The 20078-nt window shown below is 40.8% G+C and overlaps 1 protein-coding gene across 1 annotated transcript; it reads right to left on the reverse strand.

Annotated features, from left to right (window-relative positions):
- Positions 1-390: 390 nt before the first annotated feature.
- SERINC1 (serine incorporator 1) lies at positions 391-17876 on the reverse strand. The gene is made up of 10 exons (XM_054630450.2): positions 17719-17876; positions 11962-12123; positions 10294-10487; positions 7407-7486; positions 7081-7218; positions 5647-5816; positions 5448-5538; positions 4012-4153; positions 3674-3904; positions 391-1934 (listed from the first exon to the last, which is right to left on the reverse strand). Exons 1-10 carry the CDS (start codon positions 17755-17757, stop codon positions 1796-1798), a joined length of 1386 nt encoding a protein of 461 aa, XP_054486425.1. The 5' UTR covers positions 17758-17876; the 3' UTR covers positions 391-1795.
- Positions 17877-20078: the final 2202 nt, after the last annotated feature.

Genomic DNA, 20078 nt, shown 5'->3' on the forward strand with positions numbered 1-20078 from the left:
CTGAATTCAGCAATTTGTTCTTTGCTACAGGGCTCAGGAACTTTGTTACAGGACTCAGTAGAAGCAGTGTTCACGTGTTTTACCCGAATTTAAACAGGTCTAATCCAGTGAGGTGGCAGCAGTTGATAAAGCAAGAATGCAGTTCCAGGTGCAAAGCATGTTAGTGTTTACAAAGTGTTTACTGGGACATGGCTGCCAAGGGCATAGGACTGTCAGAGAACTTCACCCAGGCGGTTACACATGACCTCCTAAAAGAGCCAGGGACTCACAGGTGTGCTCTGCAGCACTGTCGGTTGTTCTCAGAACAGAAGAGAGGATGAGAAGGTTACACAAACCCTTGCAATAGCCACATCTGGCAGCAGCATGAGACATCAAAAGTCATGGGACATCTTCATCCAAATTTATTTATTAATAAGGTAACAACATATTCCAAATTATTACAAGCCTTTACTAATCTTTCCATTACTGTCTCAAGTTTGACTTGACATGTCAGATTTTTTGCAGTAAATGTCAGTGTTCAGGTGCAGAATTAAAATAAAAGCTTAGAGAATAGCAACAGGAAGTCACAGTTACAAACATCACAGAAAGGGATGAGCATGACTGCTGCAGGCTCCAGGGTCACTCCCAGTCAGGCTGCTCTAGGCTCAAGTTGTAGCAAGTAACAGAGAAATTATGCAGCTTATGTACTTCAGTTACAAAGCAGCAAGCACAAAAGCATTTTAAGATTTCATAACTGCACAGGAACTATGCCTAGATTTAGACTTTCTAGGCTCAAGTCCATCTCTGGCAATGGACAACAAGCAAAATACTTAATACAGTAAAAGATTTCAATATTCAGAGCCCCAAATATTTTAGGAAACCCTTCAGTTGAAGCCTCAGTAAATGAAAACCTCCTCCTTTAGTTATTGTAACTTCGGTGCTTCTTTTTCTCCACTTTTTTTTTTGTTTTTAATCACAATACTCAATTCCTCCAAAGGGCTTACACAGCTTTTACCACTCAGCTCCTTGCAAACTTCATGATTGTAGCTTAGCCAAGAAAGTGGCACACAAAACAGCAATAAATTACAGCACAGCTATGCTACTTAAACTACTTAAAAAACCAGTAATACTATGTAGATGCACATTGTAAACAGGTGCCTTAAAAACATGCTTCTGATACCAGGGTATTCTCCCCAGCGTGCCTGTCCTATGTGCAATGGGACACACTGGACTGGCTCCTCTGCAGCTCCAGGTGCAAGTTTTCCCCCTCACATCTGTGCTGAAGGTACTGCTGCCCTTGGCATGGGAAAAGTCAGGCTGGTAGTGTCTAAGTGCTGCAAGACATCCAGTGAACCCACACGTGCTCCTTTGAGTCTAACAACACTTACTCAAGGCTTACTTTGGAATCAAGGCAACAGGGATCATCAAAGGCAGACCCTTCTTCACTTGCAAAGCCTGACCTAGCACTGTTTAATTACCCTAATTAACACTTGCACTTCTTTTCCTACAACCATTTAATGCAATTGAGGGGAAAAAAACATACTTCCAAAAGCTCTCAATCTTACAGCTCCCAAAGCACTCAAAGTAGGAGTAATCCTCTGAAAACCATCATTACAGCAATTACCACTGAGCTCAGCTAGAAAAAAGTCATTTACTGAAATGACAAGACATGATTCAAGGTGATCATGCAGGACAAAGCAGGGAATACTACCTGGACAGCACACACACATGTATTTACACCCGCACTACTACCCGGAATACTGTTTGTTTCAGGGACACGTGGCGCTAGCACAGCCTCCCTCCAGAGCAGCACAGCTCAGTCAAAGTCACGGTTGGTGAGAACCAGCGGAGCCACCAGAGTCCACACATACAGCACGATGCCAATCCAGCTGGAAGAGATCTTCACCCACACCGACGGCCACTTGCTGGTCATTGTCTCGTAGGAAGAATCCGGACTGTGAACCAAGGAAAAGAAAAAGGATCATTTGCAGTTTTTTCAATATAACATACTTGTGTTCTAAGCCACCCTTCAACACTGTTTTCACAGGAGATCATTCTCAATTCACACATCAAAGGACCCTTCTCCTAGGCAGTTCACACCAGTCTGTACAAGAACACCACTTGTATGTAGATGTCACAGGAGGTGGAAAAACAACAACAGCACAAAAAATACTCAATATGAGAAGCTGCCAAAAAGCAGAATTACAAGGAATCTCTAACAAATCTGCAGAAAGGCAGTAAATGGATAGCACTTAGAGACAAAAAGAATGTATTTTGTCTTGCCAAAGGACACCACGGTCACAATACGACACAAACGACACACGCTGAGATGTCCAAGGCAAAAAACAGGGCATTTATTTCCCCGACCTTGTTATTTATAGAATTCCAAAAGTGACCATGGATTGGAGGATGAAACTGCCACCTCTCCAACCATACTGGTCAAACCAACAATCCATCAATTCTCTCCTCCCTCCAGAAAGGAATGCAAAACAATCATTATTTACAAGAAAAGCGTGTGAGAAACTCCATTACAAACATGTAAACATCAGAAGGCTTAGAAGAACTTTAGAAGAACAGGGCAACATACCACCTAGAGAAATTGATCATCTTAATGTCATATTGGACCCAAGTAGGGCCACAAATCAATTTCATAGCAGGACCATCTATTAAGAGTTATTTCTGAAGGAAGTACCTTTTAGTGTTGCTTTTTCGATACAAATTGTTCTTTGCCATGCAACAAGAGACCTTAAGCTGTATTTTTTAATTCTGAAGAACATCTGATCTAGCTGTTAGCAACGGTTCACACACAGGAGGACTATTTTTTGTTGTTAGGATTTTTTCCAAGGATCAGACAACATAATTTCCTTCCACTAAGCCCTGTCAGAGAATGGCTGTGGTTGGAAGAGACCACTGAAAGTTCTCAACAGCTCCACTGTTCCAGTGGGGACACCTAAATCCAGCTGCCTCAGACAGCTTTGGAGTGCCTCCAAGAATGGAAACTCCACAACTTCCCCTGGCAACCTGCACCAGTGCTCAGTCACCCTAGCAATGGAAAAATGTTTCCTGATGTTCAGAGGGAACTACATGTGTCTCAGTTTGTGCCTTTTGCCTCTGGCCGTGTCACTGGGCACCACTCAGAAGTCCTGTCTCCATCCTCTTTGCACACCTCCTTCAGGTGTTTATACACATTGGTGAGACACCCCTTGGGCCTCCTCCAAGCTGAACAGTCCCAGCTCTCTCAGCTTCTCCTCATACCACATATGCTCCAGTCCCTTAATCATCTTTGCGGCCCTTCGTGGACTCTCTCCAGTATATGCCCATGTCTCTCTCATATTGGGAAGGAGATGGGAAGAAACATCTTCCCCTTGACCTGTTGATATAACATGTCCTTTTTCTAGCTCTCTGTACTAGACATGGGCCAAGTGTTTACTAATTTTTAATTGTTATATAATTTAAGACTTTATCCTGTTCACTTTAGCAGGATGTATTTCAGCAGTCCACTGAATAACAAGAATCATCCTAGAAAATATGGCAGGCACTTGTGAACAAGGTTGGCTACAGTTTTCAGATACACTTCCCTTGAGAAGTCTCACTCAATACTGACATTCCAGAGCATGCAACTTGTGCCTCCTTGTCCAGCAAGAGACGGCCTCCTGTATGCTCATTATCAGCACATCTAATCAAACATAAATACCTGTACCAGTTGGTAAGTGTCATCATGATATACAGTGATGCCAGGAAAAGCATGAAGTGGAAGAAGGAGTAACTGTAAGTAACTCCATCCCTCTCATTATCTATAGCTCGGTGAACATCATCTCCATCATCAAGGGAGCCATCACTCCTGGGCATTCCATCCTCTATCAGTGTTGATTCATCACTGGTCAGCATCAGCTTGTTAACTTGGCTGTTGTTGGATGTCCGGATGCTGGATATGACAGGAAAGGACATAGTACAGATACCCAAATAAATACAATTTCGTATCCAACAATAAGAAGTGATACAAATTAATGTATTTTTTTGAAGGATTCTTACCTTGAATAGAGAACACACAGCAGAAACAAAACCAGTCCTACAATCCCTTGCGCATCCCACCACTGCACTACCTGACCTTGGGTCGGAATGGTGGTGCTGTTGTAACCAATGATGCTCAGCAGACTGGGGTTACAGCGCCTGTCTGTGAGGGAAATTGCATTAGAGCTTACATAAAACAAGAACAGGACAAGTATTTAATAGCAAATTTCCATGCTGAATGCACAGAAATAGAAAGGAACGTCGTGACTGTGACAGTCTTTAAGTGAAATTTGAATTTAATTTTAGCCTACTGAATCTCTCTAGAGCAGGGAAATGACAGTATATGGCATAAAAATCTATGTCTTTGAGCAGATAAAAGGATTCTGAACTTATGTAAGATATGCATCAACTGCTTTACTATTCCATCTGACATAATTAGATGCAACAAAACAGAAATTTCTGTATAATAAGCTTCAGAAATTCTACTGCTAGAAAACAGGTTTGACAAACATATTCTATAGATGGGGTACCCAAGCCATCCCAGAAATGGAAAACAATGCCAGTAAGTCAGTTTTTTATTATGAGTGGTTCCCAACCCACAGCATCCACAGGTAACACTGATGAAACAGCTGAAAGTAGTAGACAATCTTATTTTCCCATAATCACTGCCTGAATTAGATGACTCATGTATTCCATGACACAGAAGCACAGAAGATTGTCCACAGCTAAGACAAAAGGGTCAGAGACCCAATTAAAACCACTAAAATCAGTATCTGGTGATTTATTTTAATCATCATAATTTCTGCACTTGTTTATTTTTAGAGACATTCGACTGTTTCCAGTCACAATAAACATTGACAACATTTATTAATACTTGTTTATAAATCCTCAGTTTGGAAAAATATAATCAGTAGCATCTTGGTCACCTAAGAAACATGAAACCTGGTAGAGAGACGAAACTCTTAGAGTCCTCAGGGGAGTTGCACTGATTTGCAAAATCTAAGCTTTAGAATACTGCAGTTCTGCCAGCAAAGAGCAGAAATTACATGCCATACAAGCAGGGGAAAAAGACACAATTTTAGCATGCTGGTTGCAGAGGGGGGGAACTCAGAGATGTGTGGGCAAGGCCATGCTGCTATTTTATACATCCCACATTGTTGCTGGGAGTGTGGCTTTTGGGGGGAGGAAAAGGTGAGCGCCTCCCAGAAGAAGTGGCACTCTGCTTCCCTCTCCCCCCCAAGGGAGCTTGCCCAGACCCACCACACAGACCCTGCCCTCCCTCCCTGCTGCCCATCCCTTCCTATCCCGCAGGAGAGTGGGCTCCTAGCAGTACGTGTAGCTGAGCCCTACCATATGCACAGTCTGTTACCCTGCTCTAATGCTGCCCTGCAAGAAGTGGAAGTACAATTTATTGCTGAACCGGTTACCCAAAATGCTCTACATTGTTATACACTTACCTGGCTCATTGGTCATGGCTGACCAAGTCAAATACATTGTGTAAATTGTGATCACCGAAGACTGCAGCAAACCAGATCTTGGCTGAGATTCCTAGACAAAGGAGTCACCGAACAGGGAAGTTAGGCAATCAAAAGTTGCAAGCACAATGATATTGTGATTATTGTGATAACACAGGAGGTAACAGAATCAAAATCGTACCTGAATTCTTGGCAGAATTGACATTACAGAAGCACCAATGCACAGGAGCATATTAACACTGATGAATGTCTTGTTTTCAGAACAACCTTCTGGATGAGTGTAATAAACATAAAACAAGACAATAGCTACCAGAGACAGCAGATAGTTGACAGCTGTAGCTGAGAGGAGAGCTGTGAAGAAACAAAACCATAGTTAAACTGGTTAATAACAGAGACTACTATGATTGGAATAATACTGCATGATTATCAAGTGTGGGATACAATATACAACGAGAATTCTGGGCACTGAAATGTAAAAGAAGTTCTCAAATAGCCTGTGAAGAAACAATACATGGGAATCCTGAGTCCATGTTTGATTCTCCAGTGCCCTAACAGCTACCAGGAAGAGCAAGGAGGATAAAGGAACATAGATAGCTGTACTGGACACACCTTGGCTAACAGCTTAAAAAAAGAAACTGAAGAAATACTTCAGCTTCAGAGGCTTACACAAAATCTCATTGCCAAATTACATCTTAGAAAAAACACTAAATAGAGAAGCAGCCACTGAATTAAGACAGGCCATACTGTCTTCTGAAACACCTAAATTATAAAATCTGAAACACTTTATTAAAATAACATTTCTCCAGTGAGATGACTTTAATGACTTTACTCTCCTTCACTACCTTGACCTTTCACTCAGCATACACCTTCAAAGAATGATTAACTGGCAACCAGAAGAAACAATTGAGATTTTTCTACTCAACATGATGCACTAGCAAGTTACTTTGTTTTTAATCAGCACTGAAGGGCTAGCAAAAGCTATGACTAAAAAAAACCACAAAAAACCCCAAAACAAACAAACAAAAAACCCAAAACCAAAGAACCCCAACAAAAAAAACCCAAAACCGACACAAAAAACAAAACAAGAAAAACCCAAAAAGCTGCAGTTGCCACTTTTCTGATACTATGATGCACAGAAAGCTCCACCTGAACATGAGGAAGAACTTCTTTACTTTGTGTATGACTGCACCCTGGAATAGATTGCCCAGAGAGGCTGAAGAGTCTCCCTCACTGGAGACATTCAAGAACCATCTGGACACAATCCTGTGCCATGTGTGCTCCAGGATGACCCTGCTTGAGCTGGGAGGCTGCACCAGATGAGCTGCTGTGGTCCCTTCCAACCTCACCCATTCTGTGATTCTGTGAAACTCATGCCTTGCACCCAGGGAACAGATCTTATTACTCAGAGGCTGCTGCATCTCTCCCTGCTTCCCCTTATTTAACTTGACAACAAAAGGACATCAATGGAGCTGAACTACACACCTGAGAAGATGACACTCCTGCATGAAGCAGCCCTTTCTGCATTGGTAAAATGAACTATTCAGTGAGTAACTTATTTAACACAATGCACATTAAATTAAAGTTAAAACTTGACTGTAGTATAGTCCCTCCATACCTGCATACCAGCATCTTGAGTTTCCTTCCTCCATTTTTTCAACCCAAGATTCATTCCAGGAATGGGCAAAGTCAATAAGCAAGACCAGCTGAATAAGAATAAAGCAGAATGCTCCAGCCATACCTACATAAAACCACACTGGAAGAGAAGTAAAACAAAATCATTTAAGGACCATAGGTTTACCCCCCATCGCAGTGTCCCTAAACACATAGAAGCACTACAGTTACACAGCTACAATTAAAACTGTATGACATCAGCATGCACTTACTTTATTTAAAACTAAGTATGATTGCACCATGATACAGAGGAAGACAACATTCCCTCACCAGTTGTAAATGGTCCCTCTGGGATGAAGAAAGCTCCAACACTAATTGCTAGCGCCGTCGCAAATTTAAAGAACCAGAATCTAAAGGGAAATAAAAATAAGGCAATGGTTAAGTTTGGTCTAATTCATATATAAAATACACATCTTTAAGAGTTGGGTTTTTTTTTAATTTGCTCATTCTTAACTTGCCTCAATTGAAGCAGGATAAAAATTTTATCTGCCCAAGATTTTTGCTCTCTAAAAAATTATGCTTAACCTGTGCTAGACTGACACAGAGTTTGACACATTTCCCAGAGGTATCCTCTCACTTGTGAATTCCAAATTAGGCCAATTGTGAGCTGCTTTTTTTCTTCCTAAGAATGTTTTAAACCAGAGCAGTGAGATTGTTGGTTTGTCTGCATATGAGAAAAATGGGTTAAAAAAATCTCTTTGTACTTTTAATATCAGAGATCGCATTGATGCCTACAATGACATAAAATATTATGCTGGAGCTCCCTACCAGTCTTGGTTCACTTCCTACATGAGAGAAATATACAAAAGTCTACATTCTTCCCATCCAACTTCAGATTCTTTAGGCCTACTGAGCTGATGAGGATTTACCACAAAAACAAAAGCAAATCATTTATCCTGCACAGAAAAGACACAATCAAGTTCCAAGTCCCTGCTTCAGGGCAGTGTCATTGGAATTTTTCTTCCAGTAAAAGACATAAACTCACAGACCATCAAAAGAGATCAGATGTTTCCAGAAAGCATACATGGGAATATCCTTCACCAAAGATACAACAAACTCACCCCAAACACTAACTGTATAAATATACCCTGCATAGAGAACTTCAAACTGTTATGCCAACAAAACTGTAAGGAGGTAAAGACTATTTTTTCTGATCCCAGAGACAGGCAGCTCCAAAAACAGGCATGATGCCATCTACATGCACTTCAAAACTGAATATAACACCACAAAGATATGTACCACACCCCCACAATGTCAACCACTTGTCAGTTTTTCAAGTTTTCTATCCCTTCCCATTTATTCCCATACTTTAAGCAAGTTTAATCTCTCCTGCTGGCTGTTACAATCAAGTGATGGATACCAGAAGAACAAATTCCAGTTGTGTGGAGAGGAACTATGTGAGATGACAAGAGTGTAGAATACAGAACAAAATGGACTAACTCCCTGGGATATAAAGAGGTGACAAAATCCAGTCTGAAAGTTGAATTAAGTTGTAACATTTATAGTGCAATACAAACCCCACTAAAAGTAGTTTTAGAATCCACTTTTTTAATCAATGTCATTCTAAATAATAGAAATAGAAATGTGTTCAAGTTCATATATATTTAATCTCTAATTCTAGACTTTTTTGATGGATCTTACTGCTCTACCCCGTTCTATAATTGAAAACAATAGTCATCTGAAATAATACCTAAAGCTGCTGTGCATTCTGTACAAGCTAGCAATTATCTTGTAGATATAATTGATTTTTTTCTATTGTCATCACAAACTTGAGGCAAGAAACCATTCTGACTGGCATTAATAAAGCAGAGAAGGTGAACATTGGTACCAAATTGTATTATTGAGCTTAACTTGCATGCAAGCATGAAAAAGTTAGTACACATATATGCAAAAACCTAATATTCTGAATATTTCAATTTACTGACAAAAAGATTACATCTCAAAATATTACTGAACATACAGACAATTTCAAAAATTAAAAACCATAACGCTTTTCATAAAGCTCACTGTAATGCATATTATTGAAGCAACGAGTTATTACAGAAGTATTGACAATAACATTATTAAATATTTTACCAGCAACAGTTAAATTTTTCCTTTTATCCTAGTGCTGATGTTAGATTGGCTAAGAAGAGCATACTGCTGTGGGTTGCATAAACAGTACCTAAATTTGTATTGGAGAGCACAACTCCAAATAAGGTTATCAAGAAGATCCCAAACACTTTAGAAAAAAATCAGGTAAAAAACATTCCTCATTATGAAAAATCACCATGTGCCTTTTTCTGAAAAAGAACCAAAAAACAACAGAGCTCTGATACCGAATGTAGCTGAACCACTTTCTTTTTGCTTGCAACAAGCATGTTCTCCTGAACAAAGCAGGGTGGAGGGAAAGGCTGAACTGAGTTACTCTTGCTAACATATCTTAATACATACTCTTTCTTTTCCAAAAAAACCCAAAAGTAAACAAAGCAATATTCTTCTCAGTCTTAATTATTTTCCCCAGCAGAAATAATTTGAAGCTTTTTCTCTTTTTATGTTAGACATGTTTAATCCTACTATACTGAATATAAAATATAATTTTTGGCTTAGCTGTTCATAGCTTCTGTTAAATACAATCACCTCTAAAAAGCAGTAGTCTAAGAAATCACTGTGACCACCAAGATTAGGCACCACAAATGGTTTTAGGCTTTTCTGCATCATGTCCTCTCACAAATATTTACATTTCCCTGGTTCAAGGAGCTACATTACACATGGGCAGAACTTGGATGAAAACTACCGCTTGTGTCAATACACAAGCTGAATTTCCACTATATTCTTCCATCTGATAATCTTAACTAAAATGAAATACAAATAAAAATTCACTGGGAAGCTCAGAAACTAGATACATAACTCATTTCTTTTTGCAGAGGGGCAACTGAGAAGATAGCAGAAAGAGGAAAGATATGTTTTATACATCTATATCGATATATATGTGTAACTGCTATAACCTTTAAAACAAAACTGTTCAGAAAAGAAAAAAAGTTCTTACAAACTTCAAAGTTAAGAGGAATATAATTCAGATGAGGCTCCTAAATATTTTTATTTCTTGAAAAAATCTCTGTGGAATGAAACAAAAATTAATCACTAACTCATTTCAGCACTCATTTCTGCATCTTACCCATTGTGCACCGCTGCTCTGGGGTCATTGCTGCTCTTCACTTTGATCATCAGCAAGGAGAAGAGAAGGAAGAACATGGCCATGCCAAAGCACACGCGGTACACAGCCTTGTAGCCAACCAGCACATCACAGTTCACGTGGCCCTGCACACCAGGAATACTTGTTCCCAACCCTCCATCACAAAATCCAGGAATCTGTGATAAATACAAGACACATCAGTCATCATTAAAAGACTTCCTGTCAGTAAATGAATATTAATACATTTCCAATACTCAATTTATTAATATTGTAACATTATGTAACTATTAACACTGTTAGAAAATATGATATTGAAGGATTGCATCATTAGCTGCAGTCCAACTAGAATATCAAACACATGCAAGGAAAAAAAAAACCTGCATAGGCAGGATAAAATAAAATAAATCTTTCCATAAAATAGTTTGGGTTGGAGAAGACCTTTAAAGCTCACCTAGACTAACCCCTCTGCCATGGGCAAGGACATCTTCAACTACATCAAGTTGCTTGAGGCCACATCCCACCTGACCTTGAATGTTTCCATGAGTGGGACAGGGATCTTATTAACAGGTTTTTTATGTTATTAGAAATTTCAGAACTTCTCAAAGAAATGCAGTTTTCCCTTGCTGATCTGAATCAAGAGATAATTAAAGATCTGTGAACTTGTAGATTTGACTTGACAGTTACTATCAGGCTTATGACATAGCTAGAAGTGGCAGCCTGCTTACATCTCTTTAAAACAGACACAGCCTTTCCCAAAGAAAGTACCCTCACTATCAATTAGGTGTATCTGTAATTTCCATATGAAACAGCTGAGAACATTCTCTCCAGTCACTACCAGGACATGAGCAATATCTTTCAGAAGTCAAATCATACTCCAGAAGGCTGTAATTTTCTTTCCTAGGTGACTAACATGGCTCTCACTGAAGCTCTAAAGTGGTAACTATACCAACCTACAATACACATTCAAAGATGAATAATTTGGGAGGAAAACCATGAAAATCATGCCTAACCAAAGCTACTATCTACTGAAAAAAACTTAAGACTGCAAAACAGAACTGAAGTACATGCAACCCAAGTTCAGGGAACCTGTAAGCTCTACTGAACTCACATTACCATTCTCCATATTGCATCTTCATATAGCTAATAAACTGTAAAATCCTACAAAGACTTCCTAATTCCCTGGGTGGAAAACAGGCTACTATGATGAATGAAAAATATTTTTGTTACACACTGTAGACTTTAAATAGAATTTTAACTAGTACAGCATGACAAAACTAGAAGGCGTCTTAGGGTGTGGTTATTTTTTTTAACCACAACCACAATAAAAATCAATTAAGTGCCATAAATACAAGCATCTCAATAATACTTAATTTGGAACTACACATACATATATTTTCTTGTTTGATGCAAAATTTTATTTTTTCTGCTCTGAGCACTTAAAGAAGAGGCTTTACCTCAAAAGAGTGCTTCTCATTTATAGAGGGATCTTCCCACAACTTCTTTGACTCACAAACAAATTAATGGTGACTGTGAAGCACAGCTGGTAGTAAAATGACATATTTCCAAATAAAACCCATGCTTTTCAAGATGTCAATTACTATTATTTGTGACATTTGTTCTCCCAAAAATGCTAGCAATAAATAACCTGACCTTCTTCAGCTGCTCTTCCATGCCTGGTATTAGCATCACACAGGCAACGCTCACGCCAAGAAGTAGAAAGAAGGCATAAATCAGCCGAGTTATGGTGGAGTTGTTTCCACTGGGGCAGCATCGGCAAAGCAGGCACGGGGCACTTCCACACAAGCATGGTATCTGACAAAAAGACAGAACATGAATTATTTAAAAAGCTTTGGATTACTAGATTTCAATATTTAATCAGGCTGCGCAGATCATCAGATAGGATGGAAAATTACTCATCCTGTGCATCCCACCATTGGTGCAGACTAAGTTACTGCTATGTGCTACACAGCCACCAAACAACAGCGCTTCCCAATGCGCCACTGCATGGTGAAATTAGCGATTTCTAATACTTCTCAATGATTAGAAGTAATCATTTAGCCATTCAGAAGAAATAAAGACTGGATTCAGGCTCATTTGTTCTCTTGAGTTTTATTTCATTTCAGCCAAATGACGTGCAAGGAATGCTTTTGTTAGCAACTACATCCTCCCTTCCACAGCTGCAGAGACTAAACAAACACACCACAGGAAAAAGATATGACACAACTGTTATGTAGGTACACTCTCTGCACCTGGCACAGCTGGGATAAAATCCTCATTGGGGCCACAAATATTTCCAAAACACAAAAAAACAGGTGATAGAGATTAAATCTTAGGTTGCAAACTATTTCATATTAGCAGTTACTCACAGATCACATGATTCTGTTAGTCTGCAAAATTAACTTATGAAATGTAAAAGTTACAAACAGTAAGAACAGAGCAAATATGCAGAACACGTCTTATTGATACCAAATATCAACAGCAAAAGTTGATATTTGATATCAATACTGTATGATACTGATACCAGTATCATGGTATCATGGGGAATGCTGTACAGTTGTAATACTACAAGGGGGGAAAACCAAACAGACAAAATTTACCTGTGTTTAATTCTCACATAGAAAATTGTGGGAAGAAAAAAAGGGAGCTATTTCACCAGGAAAAGGTTGGGAAGCAGGGAACAATTCTCTGCCACGTGCAGTGTGACAATTTGGGATGTAAAAGAAAGGCAAGGTCCCACAAGTAAACATTAGCCAAAGGAGGAAAGTTACAATCGGAATGTGTGATCACTGCCCTTCTCTGAGCTACAACAAACCAAGCTACAACAGAACAGGGTTAAAACCCAGCTTCTTCCCCAGCACACATCCAGGGACACCTCCACCATGGGACAAAAGCCACAGGTGTCCACCACTGTATGAGAGACTCAGTCACCGAAGGACAGCAGTAGTTAGAAGGCCACATGACCAGGACATTCCAGTCACCCAGTATGACAGGCATGTGTCAGAAGGAGTTCTCAGCAGTTTAATCATATGACAACCAAAAATGCCAGCAGTCCGCTGCTACCGGAAGAGCCCCAGGGGTTGCTGGGAAAAGCAGACAGACTGCCACAACACTCCAGAGAAGCCCTCCGGACAAGGCCGATTATCATTCCTACAGTTTCAACCAGACTCACACACCGAACCCACAAACTTTGTCTTGTAAATAACTTCCCTGTATTCTTTTTGGTACATGTTCCTTCCCAAGGAGCCAACAATCTTCACTACACTACAGAATCATCTTTAAATTGGCAAACTTCACCATTACATTTGTCTGCTAAACCACTGAAACTAGGGAGATTCTCATTGTAAGTATTTTGGGTGTAATAGTTATTATATTGCCCCTTTTTACCTTCTCCTCCACTCAGTGCAGCACAAATAATTTGAAAGCATTGATTATAGGAGGTATCATTTCAATATAATAAAGAAACTTTTTAGACTGAGAGCAACCAGTCCCTGCAACAACCTCCCTGAGGATATGGTAGAGTCTCCATCACTGGAGGTGTTCAAGATGCAACTGGACAGGGTAGCACATCCTCCCACTCAGGCCCTCCTCTTCATAAAAGATGGAGTAGGTGGACCTTTGAGGCTGCTCTACGACTGCAAGCAACTACACTACATCTATGCTTCATAAGCAGGAAACGTATGGCAAATAGTCTTCAAATGCATCAGAATTTTACAGTTTCTACAAACTGTATTTCTACAAACACAAATAACCTTTCCAGTGAAAAGTATCTCAGTTCTCTGTTCAAAAAACTACTTTCTTGAACTAATTCTGTCTGCATTAATATTTCTAAACATACTTTTGAATAAATGGTTGAGTTTGGCAGAATAGAATATATAATTAAGCTCATCTGCTGCAGAAAACATGGGAACAGAAGCACTGGTTACAAAAATTCACTTCTGTAAGGAATCCCAGTGTTTGCTACATACCTAAATAATTCAAGCAACTTGCTCTTTGCCTCAGTGGAAGCACAAGCATGAATGCTTCTACGGACAGGAGAGACTTGCAGTAGTTGAAATGAAGATGATTGCCTCCACCTCACTGGGAAACAATGTGCCTCAAGAGAGGCCATACACCTCACTGAAGTGTCTGAGCTCCAAGACCAGCTTTTAAAACGTTTTGCCCCTAAACAGCTCATGCACATCCACCTCTGAACAAGAGACACCTGTTGATACATGACACTATTTATACAAGCTGGCTACTTACACAAGGAATCACATTACAGTCCAATTCTCTCTTCCTTTGGCAAAAGAGAATAAGATACATACCATTCCAACAAAATAGTAGTATACTAACAGCAAAACTACTTGTTACAGACTTCACAAAGAACAGGAACCAAGGAACATTCAGCCCATGGAACTCAGTTTATCAGCAGAGGAGACAAGGTGAGTTCCTGCAACTTTCTTCCTAAATTTAAAGCACACCTCCCACAAAAATTTCAGTAGTACACACAGCAAGATACTACCATGGAGATCAAAGCTCAACTCCCCAGTGTGACTCAGCTTAGTCACAGATGCAGACAAAAAGTTACTCCACAGATACTTTTTTCATTCGCTTCCGTAAGGAAGCTTTGACAAAAGTTACTCAGACACAACTGAATAAAATCTATCGCCTTCCAGAAACTTTACTTACCTACCAACTCATATCCCTTTACATTTTTGAGGAAAAATAAGCAGCTCAATGGTGTTTACTAAGGCAAAATAAGAAAAGACAAACCCACACACCTATTCTAGGATCAGCCAGCAGGGCATACAAGTTAATTCATGCCTGAGACACGAGTCATTTCATTCCCCAGGGCAGTGGAAATTGCATGAGGAACATGTAACAAGATGTATACTGAAGGAGAGAGGAGACAAAAAACCCCACAAAATCATGGAAGGACAAACTTTACTGCCCTTGATGCACACAGAACAAGTTTTTAATATTAACCATAATCTTCCTACTGGAGTAATGACTAAATGATTATATATTGAATTAATTATTTGCAAAAACACTATGCCCTTGATGTGCCTAGTCAGGGTTTAGCTACATCATCCCTACTCTTAAGCTTATAGACACTGAATTAATCAAGATCTTTGCCTTGACAGAGAATATTAAAAGAGCAAAACAGCAGCTCAGCTGTTTCAGAGAAGAGAACAATAGAGGCAAGACACGGCAGAGGGAAAACAGTGCTGCCTTATCAACCTAGGCTGTCAGGAGCAGAAGACTTTCGCTGAGATGGCTCTGCTCTTATGGCTTTGGCCTCAACCTCATCTCTGACAGGCTCCCCTTGCTCTTAAAAATGCTAACGTGAAGCACTCCCTCATCAGCACAGGGGAGCACAGAGCAGTCACACACAGCAGCAGCACAGCACAAAAGCACAGAAGACACAAGCACGGCAGGAGGCCTGAGCAGAGCGGCTCTGCACAGCACAACACGCGGCCCTGCGGAGGAGCAGCAGTGACAGCAGCGTCCCCAGGGGCAGGGCAGCTTTGCCGGCCGTGCCACAGCCCGCACCACACCAACCCCACTGCACCTGGTCCTGCCGCTCCCTCACCCTCACTGGGTGCTTCCTTCTCAGAGCCACAAACTGAGTTTGTACTGACATATCCCTACAGAGCAGCGTGGACAGATTCTCCTGCTCAGAACTGCTGTACAAGCTTCAAGTGCTGATTAGCTGTGGTTTTAAATGTGGAAAGAAAATGATCCCTATAAAGCCACCAGGGGAAAGAGAAAAATAATACCAACAAAATCTACTCACCCTGATTTGTTTGGGCACTTTAAAGGAAGGGACAGGGGTTAACTAGTCACAGTAAATCTGATTTAAGATTGTGATCTCAGGGAAATCATTTTATCTAACAGGCTAAATTTCTCTGCAGAAAAACAAACAATCAAGAACAAGTAGATAGGGGTTCTTCAAACACTACAAACACCACCCAGTTGTCAGAAAGGCTGTTTATGAACTTGAAAACGCAGTATATATTAACTCAAGTATTTGAAATAAAGCCTACAGTCACAATGTCATGAAGTATTTAACAATAATTAAAAATAATACTGTTAACTATATCCAGTTAGTAATTCAAGCCTAACTGGCTAAACCATTAAGTAGTATTTAAAATGTTAATGAGAGCAAAATGAACCCTGACAGTAATTAGTTAAAAGGATATTATCAGTGTTCTAGTTGATTATTTACAGGCATATCAGCCTGGAAGTTAATTTATGCAGATTTTCCAATTCTATGATAATTTCATATAATTTGTACATGAGATTAGGGGATTATGGATCATCTCTCTTAATTAAAGGTCACTCTGTACTAGGAGAGCCAAAACCAACACATTCAGATGTAGGAGCCTGGATAAATATGAGGTCTTGTTATATCACTAGAAGTGTGTGCACGAATGCTTTAATAATAAGTAATTTAATTTGATTCACGCATGGTACAATTATTTTTGGTATTAAAAATTCAGATTTTCACAATCCCAGTGACATTCTTACTGCTAACATCTAAAAACTCACAAACCACTTGACTGTGTCAATAGACAGGGACTAGACTTGGAAAGACATATCCCTTATTGATAAAAAAAGCAGTGTCTCAGCTGAACTCTTTACCAACTTCTTTGCTTTCTTGCATCGTGCCAAGCGTCTTAATGCCATCTCAATCTACTGCTTCCCATGAACAAAAATCACCTGACTGACGTGGTGACACATTACCACGGATTACTGTGCCGCCAGGAAAGGATGGCTCGGCGAGACAAAGATGCTACAAAGGGTGGAGCTGCTACAGACAAAGCCGTAAGAAAGAGGCATTAAATACAAATATTAGAATCGGGGAAACGTGCGGTTTTGATTTTCCCGAAAGAAACGCTGAGTTCAAAGCATTTGACCGGTCTCTTTAGGGATTCGGGGAGAGGTGATTTCAGCGGACACCGCGGCACCTCCCGCACAGCAACGCGGATTAAGCGGCGCCCAGCAGCTCGACAGGCCGGCCTGTCTGGGTTAAGGACGAAGCTCCCCACAGCACCGGCGAAACGGCTCCGACGGATCCCTGGGGATCCCGGGAGCAGCCCGAGAGGGACCACGGCGGGGCCCGCCCCCTCCAGCGCGGCGGGGAGAGAGCCCTGCCCGGCGGAGCGGGGGCCGCGGCCATTGGGGCGGACAGAGCTCGGATGGGGCCGGGCAGGGGCCCGCCAGCCTCCCCGTGCCGCAGGAGCAGGAGGGAAAGCAGCGCCGCAGCCGCCCTGGGTGACACAGGCGTGGGGAGGCGGCGGGCGAGGCCCGGGTGCGGAGGGAGGGAAGGAAGGAGGGGGGGGGAAGGACCGGCCGCCGGCTCCGAGCCTGCGGCGGGCAGGGAAAGGCAGGGAGGGACCCCCGCGCCGTCCGCGTCCACCTTACCCAGCTCGCCATGGAGCAGAGGCCCAGGACGCTCCCCATGGTCCCCGGTGGGCTCGGGCTCGGGCTCCTCCAAGATGGAAGCGGCGGCTCCCGACGCCGTTGTTTACTGCTGCCAGCGGCGCTTCCGGCCGCCTGACGGTGCGGGCACGTCACTGCCGGCCTGGCACGGGAATGCGCCGGGATTCTGTGGGGCCGGGGTGTGCTTGGGGATCCGGGCTCTGTACGCCTCAGGCCTAATAATCACAGAATCACAGAATAATGAGGTTGGAAGAGACCTCTAAGATCATCAAGTCCAACCTATGCCCTAACACCTCAACCAGACTATAGTACCTAGTGCCATGTCCAGTCTTTTTTTAAACACATCCAGAGATGGTGATTCTACCACTTCCCTGGGAAGAGCATTCCAGTACTTTATTCTTCTTTCGGTCAAAAATTTCTTCCTAATATCCGACCTATACCTTCCCTGATGTAGCTTTGAGAGAGAGACTGTGTCCTCTTGTTCTGTCAGTAATAAGGAAAGGAGATCCAGCCAGGGGAACAGCAGCAGCCAGCATCCTTCAGTCAAGGGAGCTAAAGCCTAAAGCTTCTTAGTTGTCAGCTGTGGATGTAGCAAATCGAGGTACAGCGAACTGGATGTAGTAAAGCAAAATGTTGTATGTCAGTAAAACAGATAGCCAAGGACACCTAGGAGCTAACAAACTTTGAGGATGTAGGAAATCAAGGTGTTGATGCACGTCTGTGGATACATTATTAACTTGGCAAAATATTTAATGTCCATGCATCCTATAGCTGAACTATATCCATTACAATACTAATAGTCCAATAGGTCACAAAGACCCCTTGCCAAGTGCAGACCCTCACCCTCTGTGTGCACAGATGTTTAGCTGGGGTTATGTAGACTGTATGGAAATTACCAACTAATCACACTAGATGAGGACAGCCCCAAAAGAGGGAAAAGGCCCACAAAAAAAGAAAATAGTCCGGAAAGAAAAAGTAGGGCCTAAAAATCTTTTAAAAACAATCAGCAGAGGACCAGAAAGTTTAGCTTATATATTTAATAATACAAACATTATCATATATACTTATATTTATTAAAAATATTTAATAATAAGGGTATTATAATACCAAGGATACCATCTCAGTACAACTCTTTCATTAGTAAAAAATCTTAAGATCCAAAACTAGACACTTAAGAAGGATACCTAAAGAAATTGGATTTTTAAAATAAAATACTTAGAAGTATACATTGTTTTACAAGTTAAGAACATTTTTGTCTCTTACAATTTTCCCTTCTTACTAATGTGCATTTATTACACTACTACATGCTGAGCTCAGATTTGATTTATCTGTGGATGTTGCTAAATCTGTCGCTTTTAATTGATTTTAAAGCAATCCTATTTTCAAAATCAAACATGAAAAGGCTGAGAAGGAATTTTTGCAGGCTGAAGGTTTAAGGCTGCAATTGTCTAGTGAGGAAAAAGTGGGAATAATTAATAAAATTGTTATAGCTATTTGTTTGAAAGGTAAGTACACAGAATAAGTGGACATTGAAAAATTTTGGAATATCTTTACTTCAGCCAGTAGATCCAGAACAGTAATTCTTAATGTTCACTTTCGTTTGTGCACTGATTTGAGCCAGTGAAGTGTGCTGTGTTCATCTCCCACATAACACCACCGCAGTAGCCACAAGGTGCTGGAGGCACAGCATCACCTCACAGCTAACATTGCAGCTTGCTTCATGTGATGAATGCATAATCTCCATTCCCTCTCCTTTGTGGAACCTTTAATCTTCTTCAAAGATGAGTTTTCATTAGCTACTGATTTTTTTCCGCTTCAGTATTCCCACAATTTTCACAGTGTGTTCTTTTTCCTTACAAGAATTTCTGATAGCCATGGCAGCCTATTTCTCTCCATACCAGCCTGATCTCTTTTTTTTTCCCAATACTAAATCCAATCATTGTTCTCTGATTCAGTCATTACTTCTGCTATCTTATTTGGAGTATCCACTGTGGAAAGATACTGAAGCATTATGTACGCTTCACTGAACCACATCCTGCTCCTCCTTCAATACACATCTTTTCTAAGAAATTGTAAAAGAGAAAAGATCTGCTATAGGAATTTCTCTTCTGGAATTGTATTCCATTTTCAAGCCATACAGTTGCCTGACAGCATTAAATTATATTGTGAAATACCAACATAATGTTGGTTCCATGTTTTACTTCATTGGAAGGGGGATGGAATTCATCATACCCAGATGTATGTCCCAGATGGCTTCCCCAGTGTGGCATTTCGATTCCCTGTGACCCTTTTGAGTTTGAATATGATAATCATAGTTGTCCATTATTTGACTATCTCTCTGA

The sequence above is a fragment of the Agelaius phoeniceus genome, chromosome 3, assembly GCF_051311805.1.
Source record: "Agelaius phoeniceus isolate bAgePho1 chromosome 3, bAgePho1.hap1, whole genome shotgun sequence".
In the NCBI taxonomy this organism is placed as follows: domain Eukaryota; kingdom Metazoa; phylum Chordata; class Aves; order Passeriformes; family Icteridae; genus Agelaius; species Agelaius phoeniceus.